Source organism: Trichechus manatus, unplaced genomic scaffold (genome assembly GCF_000243295.1).
Source record: "Trichechus manatus latirostris isolate Lorelei unplaced genomic scaffold, TriManLat1.0 scaffold00150, whole genome shotgun sequence".
Taxonomy (NCBI): domain Eukaryota; kingdom Metazoa; phylum Chordata; class Mammalia; order Sirenia; family Trichechidae; genus Trichechus; species Trichechus manatus.
The window spans coordinates 2675281-2688576 of record NW_004444086.1 but is presented as its reverse complement, the minus strand read 5'-3'; the positions used below and the strand labels follow the sequence as shown (position 1 = coordinate 2688576).

General features: G+C 36.0%; 1 protein-coding gene across 19 annotated transcripts in view; it reads left to right on the top strand.

Moving 5' to 3' along the window:
• ANK2 (ankyrin 2) overlaps nucleotides 1-13296 on the top strand; it is a 773539-nt gene that overhangs the window by 531312 nt on the left and 228931 nt on the right. For all 19 annotated transcript variants that reach the window (XM_023740207.1, XM_023740209.1, XM_023740206.1 and 16 more), the window contains exon 2: nucleotides 8866-8967. In XM_023740207.1, coding sequence (XP_023595975.1) covers nucleotides 8866-8967 — 102 coding nt within the window. The remainder of the gene's footprint in view (nucleotides 1-8865; nucleotides 8968-13296) is intronic.

Sequence of the window (13296 nt, the reverse complement as noted above, 5' to 3'; positions counted from 1 at the left end):
TGTCGGCCTTCTCATCAATGTTTCCCCAGACTAGGAGCTTCTCTGCACAGGGACCCCAGGTCCAAAGGACATGCTCTGCTCCTGGCACTGCTTTCTTGATGGTATAAGGTCCCCAACTCTCTGCTTGCTTCTGTCTTTTATATCTCAAGACATTGCCTCAGAATACAATCCAATCTTGTAGACTGAGTCCTGCCTTACTAACACAACTGCCACCCATCCTCCCTCATTAACATCATAGAGGCAGGATTTACAACATATAGGAAAACCACACAATAACAGGAATCATGGCCCAGCCAAATTGATACACACATTTTTTGGGGGACATAATTCAATCCATGACAACTATTGAGATATCTGAACCAGATCTGGTCTTCATAGATTTTTAGTAAACATTTTGAAGACTGGAGGAGTATTATATTTTTATGACACGTACAAAAGTTATGAAAAGTGGAATAACCTTCATTTAGGCTAAATGAAGAATATAATTAAGGTATGATCAAGTACAATCATGTAGTTTTTATAATTACAAAGCCTCAGTAGATGTCAGAACAATAGCAAAAAGATGCTGTGGAATTTGACTCTTAGTAAACCTGATTTGGGTTACAGAACAAAATTGTATTAACAGTGTGCATTATCTTTTAGACTGTGTAACATCTTAAATATACGTCAAATACAATTTCTATTAAAAGCCTTGCATAATATGAATAGTCTGCATTAGAAAAATTGACTCCACAGTTAAAAAAAAAAATGTGGCTTTGAATGTTAATTTTTCCATCTATTTGCTTGGTAAAGTAGAAGGTCAGTGAAAAAGAGGAAGACCCTTAATGATATTGATTGACACACTGGCTGCAACAATAGGCTCAAACATAGCAACAATTGTGAGGATGGTGCAGGACTGAGCAATGTTTCCTTTTGTTGTACCTATGGTCACGATGAGTCGGAACTGACTGGACGGCACCAAACAACAACATTTGCTCTAGTGATTTTGTAACCATTTTTATAATTAAGAACAACTTATTTTCCAGTGTCACTATTTTTTTTTAGATAAACCTTTTATTTAAGTATACTATACATTAAAAATGCACACATTATAAATGTTCATTTTAATATTTTTCCCAAAGTGTACACACCCATTTAACAGCACCCAGAACTAGAATGTTTAACTAGAATATTACCAGCACTCCAGAAGCCCCCTTCTGCCTCCTTCTAGAAACTGCTATTCTGAATTCTAACACTATAGATTAGTTTTGCTAGTTTTTGAAATTTAATAAATGGAATCAGAAAGATAAACTTATTTGTATGTGACTTCTTTTGCTTAGCACTGTCTTTGTGAGATCTGTCGATATTGTTGCTTATAGATGTGGTTTATTCATTCCTATTTCCACTGCTGTATAATATGCAAGTTTCACTCTCTTGTAAAGTATAAGATTTGTACAAGGGATTCATAAATTTCAGCATAATATTGCAAAAATATCTTAATGCTTTGAAAGGGATGGAATTCATATGGTGTCGGTGGTTGTTGGAGCCCTGGTGGCATAGTGGTTAAGAGCTCAGCTGCTAATCAAGACGGCAGTTAGAATCCACCAGCCACTCTTTGAAAACCCTATGGTGCAGTTTTACTCTGTCCTGTAGCGTCGCTATGGGTCGGAATCGACCCGACAGCAACGGGTGTTTGGTTTAGGTGGTTGTTACTTTTTGTGGATGATACACTTAGAGAAGATATTGGTGAGTAAAATAATTTATCTAGCATGCTGGGAAAAATCAATGTCAAAATGTCATATTAAGCTAGTGAAAAAAAATCTTTGTCTCTACATAGAAAATGAAATTTCTAATGACCTCACTTAGTAAAAAGATATTTGCTTAAAATATTCGTGCAGAATTTATCTATTTTGTTAACCTTACGCATTGTTCTGATTCCAAGTCTCAAGTTTATGTAAGTCAGTCATTAATTATCTTAAATAACATTTTTAAAGTAAATATATAAATACCTACATTTACTATGCCTTCTCCCCTTAACTGTTTATAAAGTTACTTTTATATTTGAACCAATTTTTTATCACCTAGATCAAAATGAGAATACTTTTTTGGGAAGTTGCATTAACTCTCTCTGGATATGAGAGCACATTTCAGTATTTTTCATTTAGTAGCAATTTAAATGCCTGTTTAAATGACACAAGAAAGGTAGGTTGATGTGTTTGTTTGACTAGAGTGTATGATTTTATAGTTTATAGAAGTTTTTGTCATTGGTGGTAGCTGAATAGAAATTGTCAAGTGGAATTTTGTGGTGTAAAGTGTTTTACCTGTCACATATGTGCTCTGATTGCAGGAAGACAGCTTGTGATATTTTTGTCTAAAAAATCTCACTGTATCTAATATGCAGTTCTTGATTTCCCCCAAATTTTTGGTTTATGACAAGTTAGCAACGACAACTTGAGCTACTAAAAGAGCTAAATTAATTAAACAATCCAGCAGTCCCTATACAAAAGCACGATGAGTTAAGTAAAAGCATTCAGAGATGGCAAAGAAGGTGCTTTGCAGACTCTTCATCATTGGAGACGGACCACAGTCAGTTCTGTTCATTTTTGGTGCTGTTGCTCCTGCAGCACCTCAGAGTATTTTCAAACTGGGGTGTGGCTTACACCTTTTGGCAATATAGTACTGACAATAACCTTCATATTTAAAGAAGATTATGTGTATGTATCTATAATTCGACTTGCCATTGTTTTGCATTTTTATTTATAATAAAAACTATAATTTTAAAACAAACTTATTAAGTGTCCTCTGTACCTAGCATTGGGCTAAGCACCTTCAAATCATCATATGTAATCCTTCCAGCTACTCTATAAAGTACATTTATTTATTTATGTATTTATTTAGATAAGTTAACTGAGACCCACAAAGAGTCAAGATCATACAACTCACAATTTACTGACCATGGATTGTACCTTATCCCACATTCCTAGGAAGAGGTCTAAGAAATTGTAGAAATATCCTTTATTTCCATGGTATTTGCATTAAAGTTTTCTCCCTCAAGTTATTTAATTTAATTTACTCACTTTGTATTGCTCTAAAAAATGTGGATCTTGAGGTAGGTAGGTAAACAGCCCTGTTTTTACAAAGGAATAACTGTATCCTAAGAAAATAAGAAATTTCCTCAAGCTCCACAAGGAACACACTTTGCTCGCGGTTAATCAGTCGGCAAATTTTGCGGAGGACACACTGTAAGCCGGAGCCTAAGGGGAGGCGTGCCGCATGTTTAGCAAAGACTGCCGCCTGATTGACGCCATTAAGCTAGTGTTTCTCAACTTAAATAACGTATTGATCTCTTTAAAAGTATAATTTTTTATGACCGCCAGTGTTAAATTATTTTTATTGTAGTGTGAATTTAGATGTAAAAACACAAAACTGCATAAACCTCCTTAAAATCTTATAAAAACCCAAAACCAAACTCATTGCTGTCGAGTCAATTCCAATTTATAGTGACACAGTAAGACAGAATAGAACTGCCCAATAGGGTTTCCAAGGAGTGGTTGGTGAATTCAAACTGCCGACCTTCTGGTTAACAGCTGAGCTCTTAACCACTGCACCATCAGAGCTCCTTGAAGGCAACTAGTAGCCGGTAAATCACAGATATTGTGTTTGATAGTAAAAAGATATAACCTCAAAGTACTATATTTAATTTAATACGTTTCTGAATTCAACTTCAGTAAAAATGATATGAAGAATACCTTTTTTGTAAGCATACTGTATAGTTATTAATAAGTTTAAAGTTTTGTTTCCTACTTCACAATAATAAAACTTAAACTTGTCAGAGAAATTAGCTAATGTCAATTTTAATGGCGTGCCACTAGATAATCTTTTAAAGCTCTCTTTATTCACGTGGAGAAAAAATTAGCATTGTGGTGGAGATGGAATTGGGACAAAAGCTGGAAATGAGAACTGAAGACTGTTTCACTGTGGGTTTTCTGTAACACTTGCTATTAGTGATCTGTGCAAGTTGGACCATACAAACATAGCATCTGAGCCACTCGTTTGTTTGAAACTTTAATATGCTGTTCACACCTATCCCTCAAGTTCTTTCAGTTTTTTGCGTCTGTACCATCCTGCCATGTATGATGACCAGATTCCCTGACCATTCTTTCCTCTCTTTACCTTGGCAAAACTTTTTTCATACCATGAATCTATATGTCATCTGAACTTCACTTGTTGACGTACTGAATTATAAACACACAGGCACATACCAAAATTATATGGTTGGGCTCAATTATAGGGGGGCCATCCAGATTACTTGGAATATGTTTGTATTTTCTTTATTACCTTATATTTGAAATGAAAGCACAGATTTAAAAAAAAATCTTTTAGCAAATTTATGTCCCTAGACCTTGTTTGGAAAGCACTCCTTTAGGATATAATGTGGCTCTTTGAATGCACATTCCTCCTTTCCTTTCATGTCCACCCTGCTGGGTGCTAAGAAAGATGTTCTGTTTGTCTAACATTTAGATACAAAAAATGTACAGAACCGTGTCAAAAGAATTTAAGGGGGAAATCTTTCTTTCTTGGCTTGAGATGCCACACTAGGGTTGTAAAGGGGACACATTTTAATGACCTCCATCTGTTGCAGATTAAAATAGAAGGGACTCAGCATTTAAATTCCTTGTCCAGAGTCAGACTTTTATAGGCATAAGTACAATTGGTTGTAGTGTTTGAAGGCTCTACGGAGATAAGGCAGCAAACAGCGGAGAGGTTAGTTTTAAATTTGTCTGAGATTTTCTCCCAGAGTAGTTGCTGTTGCCTCATTTTCTGTTTATTGTGCTTTTGTGTGTGAAATCTTCTGGTTGAGCAAAGGAAACAGTCTGTTTTGAAAGTTTGCTCTCCTCCTTACATGGTTAAAAAAAAAAAAGATCAAACCCGTTGCCATCGAGTCAATTCAGACTCACAGCGACCTTATAAAACAGAGTAGAACTGCACCATAGGGTTTCCATGGCTGTAATCTTTACAGAAGCAGACTGCCGCATCTTTTTCCCGTGGAGCAGCCAGTGGGCTCGAACCACCAATCTTTTGGTTAGCTGCCAAGCGCTTAACCACTGCACCACCAGGGCTCTTCAGAGACAGAACATAACAGGGTAAAAATTGCCACATCTCTCTCCAGGAGCCTTTGAATCCTCTTTTATCTCTGTATTGATTGGAGATAACCAGACTGACTTATGTTTATCCTAAGCTCTTGTGTCGAGAGCTTTAATCACAGATTGACCTCATTGTACTGTAGGGTGTGCATGCATCTATGTACAAGGGGAAGAAGAATGCATATTTCTATATAGATATAAACATTTGGCACTCAATAATGTCAGTATCTATAGCTTCATTTTAATTCTTTCCTTGAAAGTCATGTTCTTGGACCATTTTATAATAACACTTGCACTTTGGGGAAATTAATTCCCTTAAGAGGGTTCCAGAAAATCCAAAGTAAACTAAAATCTATTACAACACCACTTTTTCAAAAGGTCCCTGACAGGACAGCTTGGTTGTTATATTTCCATTGGATCCAGTCCTTCTAGAAAACGGAAACCAATTTTTTTTTTTTTTTTTTGCTACCCTTCAGAGGCTATAGCTCTAACTCTTTGACTTGCATCCACTTTCTAAAAGTTTGATTCAGAAAAAAGAAAACCAGTTATGAATTATGTATTATTTTGTGAGAGCAAAGCAATCTTCAATGTCATTCCCAGTTCTAGAGAAGGTTCAAGAAGTGTCTGCTGTTTACTCCTCAAAGTGATGCCTACACACACCCCCTGCCCCTTCAGAACAAAGTCTCACCTTCTAAGCTTCTGCAGTGGTGTCTCCAGGTGTCTTTATCTCTTCTGTGTCATGCTATCCCTTCCTGGCTGTTAATAACCTTCTTCTTTTGCAGGAGCAATAGAGCAATTTGAGATTTTCCTGCGTTTGATCATATGCGGCACGTAGAGAGACAATCAATTGGCTTTTTAATGCAGTGTGTACTTTACTGCCTCTTTCCTCATTCCCAAGTGAATGTGTTTGTTGGGCAGTTTGCCTCAGGTCTGCTCTTAATTTTTCGAGGTGCATATAGATGGGTGATGTGAGGATAGCGACGATAGCCAAGAATTCCTTTTCCAGCTGAGGCGCTATTTATCAAGTGTCATGATTTACAGAACAAATATGTGGACCGAGGCCATAACTGTAGTTTGATAGCTTTTCTTTAGCTCATAGGTTAGCAATCTGTGGTAACATCTGCTTTGATGCTTTGGAGGGGCAGGATAGAATAGAGACTGAGACTTTTAGCTCTGCATCTGATGAACCTGACTTAACTCCTGAATCTTCCACTGAATAATTGTGTGACTTTGGAAACGGTATAAATCTCTTTCCTCACTGATTGGGCACCATAATAGTTCTGTCTTCGTAGTATTATTGTGAATATTAATGAGATAATGAATGTGACTCCCTTAGCTCTGGGCGTGGCCCACATAAATGCTCTATAAATGTTACCTACAATCATTTGCTTCATGTACAAATTGGGAATACTTTCTGGGAAAAATCTTTAATAAAATATATAGCACATAGATTTATTTCTAAAACATTGTATGTAGCAAAATGGTATTTTCATGCTTTCTATCTGTGACCTAATAGTATGTTATTTTTGTTGTTTTATAGTAAATACATTATTGTTCGTGTGAGATACTGACATGACACAGTGTATGGTATTATGTTTCACTTTTAAGTGCTGTGGCAAGAAACCTGCAAGTGGAAAATCCTCCTGGAATTTAGAATTTGCTGCAAACAGCAGAGTAATTTCCTAGACGAGGCATTTTGAAATGAGTCACAATTCCGACACTGCAGCATTGCAGATATACTTTGGGCACCTTGCCATGGGCACAGCTTTCAGGAAGGATGAAGAGTGAGGCATTGTAGGGAGGCGGGGAGAGGGAAGAACAGTGTGATATTAGTCATACACAATGCATTTCTGAAGAATCAGAGCACGAATTCTGGATGTAGAGATTTCAGTTCCACCTTTCAACTATTAGTAAATTCTCTCCCAGATTTGGAAACACATAAGCCATTCTGAGATTTGGGTTAAATGTGAGATATCTTAGCCTTGGGGTTTTCAGTCCGCCCATGTGTAAATCATTTTAATAGTATGGAAATAATTCCATATTTGAGACTCCCAGAGAAAATACTTGCATTCCTATCTCTGTACATCACCACAAGTCATAATAAATAGCTCTGACGGAGTTTCCAAGAGTCCCTGCCAAGAACATTCTTAGAGGGAGGGGGGCAATATAGCCTAGTGAGTAGAATGCTTAAGAGTCATCAAACCTGAATCTCACTTCCTATTAGATAAATTACGTCCCTTTGCATGCTAGGTTTTCTCTTTAGTCAGATCGTCTATCACAAATGTTATCCTTCAAGAAAAATTATAGCAGTTATGCATGTGTCTTGGAATCATAATAACATTGATCATCATTATTATGTTAAGGTCTAAAGCTAAACTCTTTAACCAAGCAGGGTGACTGTAGCTAGATCTCTGGAGCAACTCTCTTCAGTAACTTTCATGGAGAGAATTCAGCTGATTCTCCCAGGATCAGATTTTTAGACGAGTGAGGGAATATGAAGAACTTAAACAGCGGTCTCCACTGAGAGTGACGATCTTTACCCAGAGATTTGGTATTATGTCAGCTGTTTTAGATTTAATCTTGTTTTTCCAAAATCACTGGGCTCGCAAAATCTGCATCGGCTTAGTCCACACCTGCCAACCAGTGCTATCCCCTTTTCTCAAAGCATCCTTGGTGCCTTCTGTTATTCCTTTATAATGAAAACGTGGCTGCCAAGTGACCCACACTCAGCTTTCTCCCTCAAAATCGTCTGAGAACCAAACAGTAAAGAAAGAAAGAGAAGAAACTCAGTAGTTTTAATTTCTTTTAGTTTTCTGATTCTTTTTTGGCTTGACATTAACCAAAAAAAAGAAAACCTGTTGCTGTGGAGTCGATTCTGACTCATAGTGACCCTATAGGACAGAGTAGAACTGCCCCATAGGGTTTCCAAGGCTGTACCCTTTGCAGAAGGAGGCTGCCACATCTTTGTCCTGAAGAGCAGGCTGGTGGGTTAGAACTGCCAACCTTTCTGTCAGCAGCCCAGCTCTTAACCACTGCACCACCAAGGCTCCTTTGGCTTGACATTAGGCTCAGTATAAAGTCACTGCAATCTTGAAGCTAAAATAAATGGGTAACAATGGCATTTGGGAGTAGTGTAAATTCACCTCCAAATGTGGCTGAAGATTTGGAACAAAGTAGTAACAATGATTTTCATTTTAATAGTTCTTTTAAACCCTTCGGGAGCCCATGGGTGGCACAAATGATTACATGCTTCGTTACTAATTAAAAGGTTGGTGGTTCAAACCACCCAGGGGCACCTCGGAAGAAAGACCTTTCAACTGCTAATAAATTATTTCTCAGATTTGTAAACATATAAGCCATTCTGAGATTTGGGTTAAATGTGATCTTCTTCCAAAAGGTCACAGCCGTGAAAACTCTGTGGAGTAGTTCTGCTTTGACACACATGGGGTCAGGTCGCCATGAGCCAGAATCAACTTGAATGCAACTGTTGTTGTTTTATACTCTTTAATATAGCACAGCATATTTCCCATTGACTTTAATGACCTTGAAATAACTCTCTAGAAACATTGTGAAGTTGCTGCCTTATACTGTGAATAATTATTCAATGTTTTAAACTCAATATTGAAAGTTTTTTTGCAACTTAAGCTTCTCTGGTTTGCGGTGTAAACATTCTTGTGTTTTTGTATTTGATACATTTTTATTTTATCAGTAACTCACTAAAGGTCTTTTTTTTTTTTAACAGTCTGACAGCAATGCAAGTTTCCTCCGAGCTGCCAGAGCCGGCAATCTGGACAAAGTAGTGGAATATCTGAAGGGGGGCATAGACATCAACACCTGCAATCAGGTAGGGGCAGGGCAGCTCTTACTTGTGTTATGAAATAAAGAAACATTCATTATTTAGATTTATTCCTAGAGCCCAAGGGTTGTATTTTTTTTTGTCTTTATTAGATTTACTAAAAATATCAGTGACTTAGACTTTTAAAGCCCTGTTTCTGGCCCCTTATCAATGTTTCAACATCAGATGTTTGTATCTAGACCTAATATGGTTGGCAAAGTAGATAGATCAAAAATAGCCATTGAATGTCAATTTTGTCTATGAAACATTCTGGGCCACGCTTTCCAGGAATATTGACTGAGAATGATATTTTACTTATCATTTTTTGTAAACTAGTTTTCCAGACTCCAGCTTTTCTTCTCTGCTGTATGCCTTTTCCTCATGGGTTACAATCTGGGATAGAGAAATAAGAGGATATAATTAAATTATGCTCCTGTTAAAAAAAAAAAAAAAATGAACACAGGTTGAAACTGTTGGCTTAAATGAAGTGTTTGAATTATTCATTTACTAAGTGCATTCATTCTTTTTGGTCCCATGGATGGTGGAGATTTTTGTGATATATATATATATATATATATATATATATATATAATTTGAAAAGCAAAGGTGTCACTTTGAGAACTAAGGCATACCTGACCCAAGCCATGATATTTTGAATCACCTCATATGTGTAGGAAAGCTGGACAATGAATAAATCTTTGTAATATGCCTCTATATATCTTATTCATCTTATTTTTATTACAAAAGCTTTTAATCTGATATGTTTTTAGTGTTATTTTGAATAAGTAATTTGAATTTTAGATATATTTGTTACTTTAATAGAAAGAACATCCAAACTCCCTTATGGATATATGAACTTATTCCATAAACTACCTATGAGGTTGAATATGAAAGATTTTATAATTTTAGTATGTTGACTTAATTTCTTTAAGTATAGTAAATGCATTCCCCAAATTTTAACATCAATTTATTACCTTTCTAAATTTGCAATATGTTAGAGAATAGGCATGAAAATATTAGTTCATTTAGAGAAAATTATAAGTAATCCCAAAAAAGAAAACCCAGAGAAAATAAAGTTAACCTAAGTTTAAACCAACTCTACGTCACCCAAGAGTATAACAAATGTACTAATTTCAGTGAATGTTCTTAGAGTTATTTTAGAATGAATAATTTCTTAGCAGCAAAATACATAGTCCTTATCTGGCTTATATACCAATTTCCTGAGTTACCTCAAAAAGTTTAATAGCCTAACATATTTTTCTTGTAGTGCCAGTTATCCACTAACATGTCACTATACAAGGGAAGAGAATTTATTTCTGTAGAAGGCAGCATGAAGTAAAAAAACAAACAAAAACAAAACCAATAAAATAAAATAAAACACAGAATTTAGAACCCAAAGGCTCAAGTTCAAGTTCCACCTCCACTTTTGACAAGTCATTTCAATTCAGTGGCATTTTTCAAATCTCTAAAACAGGATAATAATAATAGTGATAATTCATTCAATGCTTACATCACTGTGTTGCAATGTAAATTAAATTATAAAATGTAAAGTAGGTCTCTAACACACACACGTCCTAATTGCCATTACTGTAAATAATTCACTAAGAATCAGAAGCATTAAAATTGACCTTCCTACAAAAAAATGAAATTGACTCTCCTTAATGACCTGAACTTACAAGTTATAAAGTAAATGTTGTTGTCTTGTGTAGGTTCTTTGTAATTTTAGTCAAGAATGTGTATTAATTAAATAGCTGTAAAGGAAATAGATAACTAACATTAATAGTGACTACAAGTCAGTCTTTGCCTGAGGGCCTTACATGCGATGTTTCATTAGTCAGCAGAGACTAAATGTCATGAGGTAGGCATTGGCTGTAGCTTATAAATGCAGAAACTGAGTCTGCTGGCAGCTAAGGAATGTTCTCAGGCTCACACAAATCTGTCTGTCTCACCTTCCCGAGTTTTAACGACTGCAGTACATCTTCCTCCACAGATGTTGGAGGCTACCCTCCAAAGTCTACATTGTGATGTCGTTTATCTTGAAATCAAATTTTATTTTTAATCAACATTGTTAAAATTAAAAGAATTTTATTCATACTTAGGCTAACATTGTTATTGTTGGCTCCTGTCGAGTTGGCCCTTGACTGATGGTGATCCCATGCACAAAATGGGATCGGACTGTTGTGAGTGATTCATATGGTTTTCATTGGCTGATTTTTCAGAAGTAGGTCAGGCCTTTCTTTCTAGCTCATCTTAGTCTGGAAGCTTTGCTGAAACCTGTTCAGCATCACAGCAACATGCAAACCTCCACCGATAGCTGGGTAGTGTCTGCATGTAAGGTGCTTTGGCAGAGAATCAAGCCGGGACTCCTGCGTGGAAGGCGAGAATTATACCCATTAAACCACCACTTACTCCCTTAGATTAACATACTACTCACTGCTATCAGGTAGATTCCGACTCACAGTGACCCTATAGGACAGAGTAGAACTGCCTAATAGGATTCCCAAGGCTGTAAATCTCTACAGAGGCAGGGCTGCCATATTTTTCTCCCAAGGAGCAGCTGGTGGGTTTGAACCACCGATTTTTTGGTTAGCAATCAAGTGCTTTAACCACTGCCCCACCAGGGCTCCTGATTAACATACTAGGTAATTAAAGATACTTTTAATTCTAAAAGCACCACCACAAGGGTTACTCCTAAAAGTCAAATAAAATATAGAACAGAAAATAAATTCAAAATACCCAGGAGGGCAGAAGAGGCAACTGTTCAGTGAAAGTATTGCTAATTGTAAATGTTTAATACTCAAAGGTAATATGGCATGAGAAAGAATAGAAGAAAAAATGTGCTTTATTTTGCTTCTAAGCCTGAATTTCTAGGGAGCATTATGACATATAACATAGAAACAGGACTTTCTGTACTCTGTTGTATTTCTCAATGAAAACCAATCTGGGCTGCACCAGCTTTCCAAAAATATCACATGTGTTGGCGTGCTGAGATTTCTCAAACTGAAATTTGGATCAAATTTTTTTCTTTATAAAATTGGTCTCATAACTACCATGAGAACTTTGAAACTGAACCTAAAAATACTGTTGGGCTTCTAATCATTTAAACAATATGGGAAAAATTAATAAATTTGGCACAAGAAAAAAAAACTTTCATTTTTTATTTTCCTTTTCCAAATAGCTGCTAATCTGACTACCAAGTTTCATTCTCTTTAAGATTATTTTAGTAATTTATTTTATTTTATAATCTCTTGTACATTTAGAAGAGAATAAATCTTAACATTTGCTCACTGTTTTTGAAATTCATAAATACATACACTCCTCTTATCTATTTAATTCATAAGTACATACACTCCTTTAGTATTGTCCATGATCTAATACTGTTATAAGCAGAGTTAACATCCAGATATCAAAAACAGACTCTATAACCTTTTCATAAACTTTATAGCCAGTTACAAGTCAATAAAAGCCTTCAGAAGATTCTGCCATGCATAAAATGTATTGGTTCTACTGCCGTGACTTCAGAATGAAGGGCTATCATTTATCATTTATTGGCCATAATCTTAGATGTGACACATAAGATTAATAGTTCTTAAAATGTGCTGATATTTGATCTTGACCTTTTACCACTAAGGTATAAAGTGTAGAATTATCGGTTAGATCTTATGGTTCCTTTTTCAAAAATAGAAGGCAAGGTCAAAGCACCATTTTCAAAATAATATGAATGTTCATAAAATACCAGCCTTTTGTTAGCAAGAAGGTACATTCAACGATGACTTTAGCATATGCTCACATAGTGTGACTCAGACCATAAAGCATTTTTGAATGTCATCTTAAAAATGTGGGTGCTGGAATCCAAATTCACATTCTTTTCATTTACCAGTTAACGGATTGATTACCAGCTGAGTGACCCCAGGCAATTCACTTCCTAGGCCTCAGTTTCCTCAGCTGTAAAATAGTGAGCATAACAATTCTTAAGTCATAGGATTACCGTGATGATTAAATGAGATGTTTGCAAAATGTTTAGCAGAGCAAGCTCTCAATGGACATTCTAAAATGATAAGCCATATTATAATGTAACCTTTTGACACTAATTCTTTTTTCTTTCTTTATTTTTATTACACTTCAGGTGAAAGTTTACAGGACAAATAGTTTCTCATGAAACAGTAGTACACATATTGTTTTATGACATTGGTTAACAACCCCACGACATGTCAACCCTCTCCCTTCTCGACCTTTTTCTTTTTGGTGAAAATATACATAGCCAAAGATACACCATTTCAAAAATTTCTACGTGCACAGTTCAGTGACATCGACTACGCTCTTCCAATTGTGCTGCTA